Genomic DNA, 6,000 nt, shown 5'->3' with positions numbered 1-6,000 from the left:
AGAGAAGGGCAGCCAGGGTGGGCCGCGCGCCTCCTCCCCCCTGGTCCGAATTGGACTAGGAGAGGGGGGGCGGCGGCCCCCTTTCCTTCTCCCTCCCCACATCCTTCCCCCTCCTAGGAGAGGGAGGACTCCTCCTTGGCGCGCCTATAGGGCCGGCCGGCCTCCTCCCCTTGCTCCTTTATATACGGGGGCAGGGGGCACCCCTAGACACACAAGTTGATCCACGTGATCATTTTCTTAGCCGTGTGTGGTGCCCCCTTCCACCATAATCCTCGATAATATTGTAACGGTGCTTAGGCGAAGCCCTGCGACGGTAGAACATCAAGATCGTCACCACGCCGTCGTGCTGACGGAACTCTTCCCCGACACTTTGCTGGATCGCAGTCCGGGGATCGTCATCGAGCTGAACGTGTGCTAAAACTCGGAGGTGCCGTAGTTTCGGTGCTTGATCGGTCGGGCCGTGAAGACGTACGACTACATCAACCGCGTTTTCATAACGCTTCCGCTGTCGGTCTACAAGGGTACGTAGATCACACTCTCCCCTCTCGTTGCTATGCATCACCATGATCTTGCGTGTGCGTAGGATTTTTTTGAAATTACTACGTTCCCCAATAGCTACCAGAGGCATCTCCAAAATCATCCACATCCAGCTGGCATTTCTTATCAATCAAACTAGCAATCTTCAGAACCTTGGCCTTGTTTAACCACTGAATAGGAAGATTCACAATGCGTATCTAGATTGACATTGAATCAAACCGGATCTCTGATGGTCGCAGTCTTGCGTCGAGCTCTTGTAGCAGCACCCCGTGGTGCCCGACCATCCAGGGAGAGTCCTCAAGAGCACAGTCTGCCACCCAAGCTCGCAAAATCAGCAACAAAAAGGTTGTTACCTAAGGATCTGAGTCACAGCCCTCTCGGGTTGCCCCATACCGGCCTCACCACAACCTTGATTGTCTGAATGTGGATGACAGACGGCAAAAGCACCTTGCCCTCGTTATTCATATCTACCATATCCACCTCATCGGCCAGGATGTTGAGGCGTCCCATCATGGACTCCATCCCCTTCTACCCCTGAGCAGCTTCCTCTGCTTCCTAGCTCTTCCCACGCGCAGCAGCATACCCAGATTCCCCTCCCCCCTCCCCCCACACCCACCCACTTGACACTTCAGTCAGAGGGCATAGAAGAAAACAAGGTTCCCACACTAGTGCACCACGGGAATTAGATGGATACAAACCCACCCATCTCACAAAGGGGAGCTAGGAGGACAGGGGTAAAAACCAGCGGGAAGGAGCTACAGAGTCTAGGTTGGGCATAGAGGGAGGCGCCCATCAGCCAATGTGGGTGACGGCTGGAGGCTCTGTCCACCGTGTTCAAGCCAGCCAGTGGCAGTGGGACGAGGAGTCGCTAGGGATTGTGTACGCCGATCACTCGCTTTGCCAATTTGCTAACTTTTCACTCTACTCTACTCCGTGCTCCACAGGTATCTCTTTTCTGAGTCCATCTGTTTGTACTCCGCAGATTTCACTACATCTGTCCTCTACTCTAATCTCAACTTCGCAGTCATGCATTCTGCTCCATTAACTAACAAGAATAAGATCAATTAACTAAAAAGAACAAAGACTTGCCGTCCTGTACATATTGACCTTGCATGCACACCTCCAAGGTTCCAACTATACTGATGTGATTAGATTGCTTAACCCAGATACATTTGACCAACATATTGTTCCATTTTGTAATTCTTATTATTAACTAAAAAGAATAAGACTCCAACTGTACTTATGCAACCTAATTTTCGAAGATTGATTAACACAAAGTCACAAATACTTTTGTAAGTGTGGTGATCAGTTCATGATTAATTAATAACCAACTAACTTGTGCATGCACTTGGTCTGTCAGGCTGACGTTGAGATGAGCTTTGAGGTACCGAGCCTGGAGGGAGTGGAGGCACTGGACCCAGCGCTGGCCAACGACGCCCAGAAGCTGTGCAGCGTGAGGGGCGTGGACGTGGAAGGTGGTGTGGGCCCCTTCGGCCTGTGGGTGCTCGCCTCCTCCAAGCTGGAGGAGAGAACGACGATCTTCTTCCGGGTGTTCAAGGCCGCGCACAACATCAACAGCACGAAGCTGGTGGTCCTGATGTGCTCCGATCCCACCATGTAATGTCATCTCCCGACTCTCATTCGTCCCTTAAATTCATCATCTCATGCATGTAACATACACAAATTTTCTAGCGCTGATTTGACATTGGGCTTCTTTGTCCGGTGCAGGTCATCTCTGAGCCAGAACCTGTACAAGCCGACCTTCGCAGGTTTTGTGGATACTGACATCACAAAGGGCAAGATATCCTTGAGAAGCCTGGTATGCTACCATTCAACAGTTCCTCATGCTATACAAGTTTAGAAAGTGTTTTGTCTTACTTTTCCTCTCCATTTTCCTTCGTAGATTGACGGGTCAGTCGTTGAGAGCTTTGGGGCAGGAGGGAGGACCTGCATCCTTTCTCGTGTCTACCCGACGCTTGCCCGCGGCGATGAGGCGCGCCTTCACGTCTTCAACAACGGCAAGGCAGACATCAAGGTGTCACAACTGATTGCGTGGGCAATGAAGCCGGCGTTCATGAATGGCGCTTAGGATTTGCAGAAGCAAGAAAGGTATGTGATACAGATTCCAGTGGTAGTCTACAAGAGATGTGGTTAGTGATGTTTATGTCCTGCCTCTTCATTGCATTTTGAATGTAAACCTTTTCTTTTTGGAATGCAAAACATCGCCTCATCCACCACAATTGTTACCAACATGAAAAGAACCATCAATATTGATCTTAATAATATCACCATCAGGAGGCTTCCACCTAGGGACAGAAGAGATCTTTGGAAAGAACCATCTGTCGCTCCTGCTCTACCATCAGATTTTCTCCATGAGCCTGGCTCACTCCCTGGCCTGCTGCCTGAGTTGCTAAAACGCCATTGTCCATTCCTGGAGTTCCTTCCTTCTCCCCCTCTTTCCATGAACTCTTCACCAGTACCCTTCAAGGGTCCTGGAGCATACATATTTCTTCCAAAGACTTGTTTCTGTCCCTTCTTGAGTTTTATGCTACAACTGCGGTCAACATGCCCAATCAGGCCACACGTGTAGCAGAAATCAGGCAAGTGCTCGTACTGGAAACAACACCATCTTTTATTTTTATTTTTAATATTATTATCAACATTCTCCCTGTCTACCTCCTCTTCATTTTCCCCATTAATTTCCTTCATGTCTTCCTCGTCCCCACTCCCCTCTTCCTCCTTCCCCCGCCTTTAAATGGAGAGTAATTCCGCGCACAAAGGTTTTGAGATATCCCTTTTCATCTTTACTAGTTAATTGCTCGTGCTTTGCAACAAGAACTTACATATTATAATGGTTTGACACCAATCTTGTATAACCCAAATTGCAAAGACAATTTGCTTGAGAGTTTAAATTATAGGTCTGTAAAGCCACATTAAAAGTAGTGCCTATAATGCTATTCTCATAGACTGGGATGGTATAACATACAATGTCGATGTAGACATACCTACCACCCATCGTCTATGTGTAGATAATGAATACACTATTCTTCTCTAGCCAAAGAAGTTGAGTCAGTACATGACCCTCCTTGGCATGTTCAGTAGCACTCACTGTCAAACAAAAGAAAAAGAATATTCAGATTTCATGTGAACAACTCGTGAATTATGTAAAACCGGAAAGCACTCAATAAGTACATTTTCTTTTTCTCCAACACCATAAAATGTTTGCTATCGGAACTTTTTCTTCAGACATACCATGCACAACTCAGATGCAAGTTACTACGATATCTTCAAAAGTATGAATTTTAACATCAAAAGATGTGAAAGGCTTCATTCGTTTTGGTTTGTCCAGAAGGTACTCACCTTAAGATGTACCTGTACAACAAAAGTAAACATAAGCGCATAATAGCTATAGTGAAATGTACTTCAAATGAATAAGTCTGTACAAAAGTACTTGATCCCTTCTAATCTCATTCACTTATTCCTGAGTAGATTTTGCAGATAAGATCTAAGTATAACTATATGCAAATTCATTTGAGACAACTCTTGGTAGTCTCATATATTACCTCAAAAGCAACCCTAATGAACGAAAACAATGATAAATGGCAGTTTTATTCCTCTACTTCATCTACCCTCTGATCCTACCTTCTTTTTTGATCATGAACCCTCTATTTCTATCATTCTGTGAGATGACAAAACTCAAGTGCAAAACTGCAAGTGAATAAAAATAGTGGTGCCTTCATGATGACAGCTTAAGATTACCTTATAAGGTGCTGAAAATGACAAGTTACAATGGATTGTGGAGTTAGATTGGTCGTGCAAGAAGCAAATATCTTTATAACTGTCACCATGAAGACCCATGCATGTGGTACCTAGTTGACGCTTGAAAACAAAAGTAACTCAAAATATCTTTATAGCTTCCATTGTAGTTGTCACCATGAAGACATGAGGCGATTGGCACTTCCATAACACAGGAAGTACTATGACTAAAAACATTTTTTGCAGTTCATTCTTTCATGGTAAGCTTCGACAAAAAAAAAGTTGAAAATATTGTTTCATGAACAGTACAAAAACTGCTATGACATACCCAATGCTAGGAGTGTATAAAATGGAGAGCTACTTATCCATTATAGTTTGATAGGTTATATGAGACAACATGAACTCCACTCTTTTTCAATGTCAGTAGCAACCAGTGGAAAAAAGGATAACAACCTAACCGCATTACAATACTATTAGGTATGAAATTTTAAGAATATGGTTGATTTTGAAATAGTACTGCTAGTAATTATCCATGGAACAATTCTAGTTTTTGAAATAGTGCTTCTGCTCCATGATGAACGGCGCAACCAGCTTCTTCACTTTGAGCTTAAAAGCAGAGAACTTCTCAAGCTTGCGCATCTCCTTCAAGCTTCTGTAATTTGATTCCCGTTATCTATCAATTGTATAAAATTACTACTCCCTCTATAAACTAATATAAGAGTGTTTAGATTACTAAAGTAGTGATCAAAACGCTCTTATGTTAGTTTACGGAGGGAGTATTATATATTATATGCATTAATTATGTTAGATCCAGTTATTTACTTTGCACAGTGTAGTCTTCATTTTGCTATGCCAATATTGGGTTCCTGAACCGATTCCCATTTTGTTGATGGAGTTTCAGAGCCGTACTATGTTCAGTGTCGGGAAGCAGATGGGATGACATCCGCCATGCAGTCCTAGATCAATGTTGAGCCTTGAGTTGATGTAATTGGGGTTTCTTTGTGTATCTTGGATAGTAGTATGTACTTGCTTGCTCGTTGAGATTAGTGATGTTGAACCTTGACAAGATGTTACCTGACAAGCACACTTGATGGATGCAGTGAGCAATACTACATGTTAACGGTTGTAACTGGTGACTTCACAACTGAGTGTATCCTAGTTTGTAGTTATCATTCATTTAGTTTTCCTGTTATATGCGCCATCAGTTCACAGATGGGTACGTACTGATCATTGCTATTATCTCTGTACCTTATATTAAGAGAGATACAAAGGTAGTTCAATTTGAACTGCAAAAACATCTTATATTAAGATAAAGAGGTTGTACTTCCTCCAATGAAAAAACAACTGGCGTGCAACAACTGTCCATCAACATCTAAAAGGAAGCAAGTGTGTGTGCAAGTTATAGAAGTGTCTCTGAAAGTCCCTTTCTGCTCCCGAGCTCAAATGGGCTCGGGGTGAACAGTAAAAAAATGATTTCTTTGTAGAAAACTTTGACAAATGTTCTCAATGCTTAAAAAAATTCATCTCAATATGACATTCCTGGAAATCATGGCAAAAGAAAAGAAAAACAAAATCCACACTCCAAAATGCTTTCAAAAATAGAGTAGTATTTTTGGAGCATCGATTTTTTTCTCCCTGACTTCCACAAATGTCATTTCATGATAATTTTTCGTAAGCACTCAGAACATTTGTCAAAGTTTGCCAAAA

At 43.4% G+C, this 6,000-nt stretch overlaps 1 protein-coding gene across 1 annotated transcript in view; it reads left to right on the top strand.

The window, feature by feature from the left end:
• LOC119297759 (beta-fructofuranosidase, insoluble isoenzyme 2-like) overlaps positions 1-2,626 on the top strand; it is a 7,521-nt gene extending 4,895 nt beyond the window's left edge. The window contains exons 4-6 of the mRNA XM_037575419.1: positions 1,898-2,154; positions 2,266-2,356; positions 2,441-2,626. Coding sequence (XP_037431316.1) covers positions 1,898-2,154; positions 2,266-2,356; positions 2,441-2,626 — 534 coding nt within the window. The remainder of the gene's footprint in view (positions 1-1,897; positions 2,155-2,265; positions 2,357-2,440) is intronic.
• The last annotated feature ends 3,374 nt before the right edge of the window (positions 2,627-6,000 follow it).

The sequence above is a fragment of the Triticum dicoccoides genome, chromosome 5A (genome assembly GCF_002162155.2).
Source record: "Triticum dicoccoides isolate Atlit2015 ecotype Zavitan chromosome 5A, WEW_v2.0, whole genome shotgun sequence".
In the NCBI taxonomy this organism is placed as follows: Eukaryota; Viridiplantae; Streptophyta; class Magnoliopsida; order Poales; family Poaceae; genus Triticum; species Triticum dicoccoides.
Note: the sequence above shows the minus strand (reverse complement) of the source record. Positions and strands in the feature narration are given on the sequence as shown.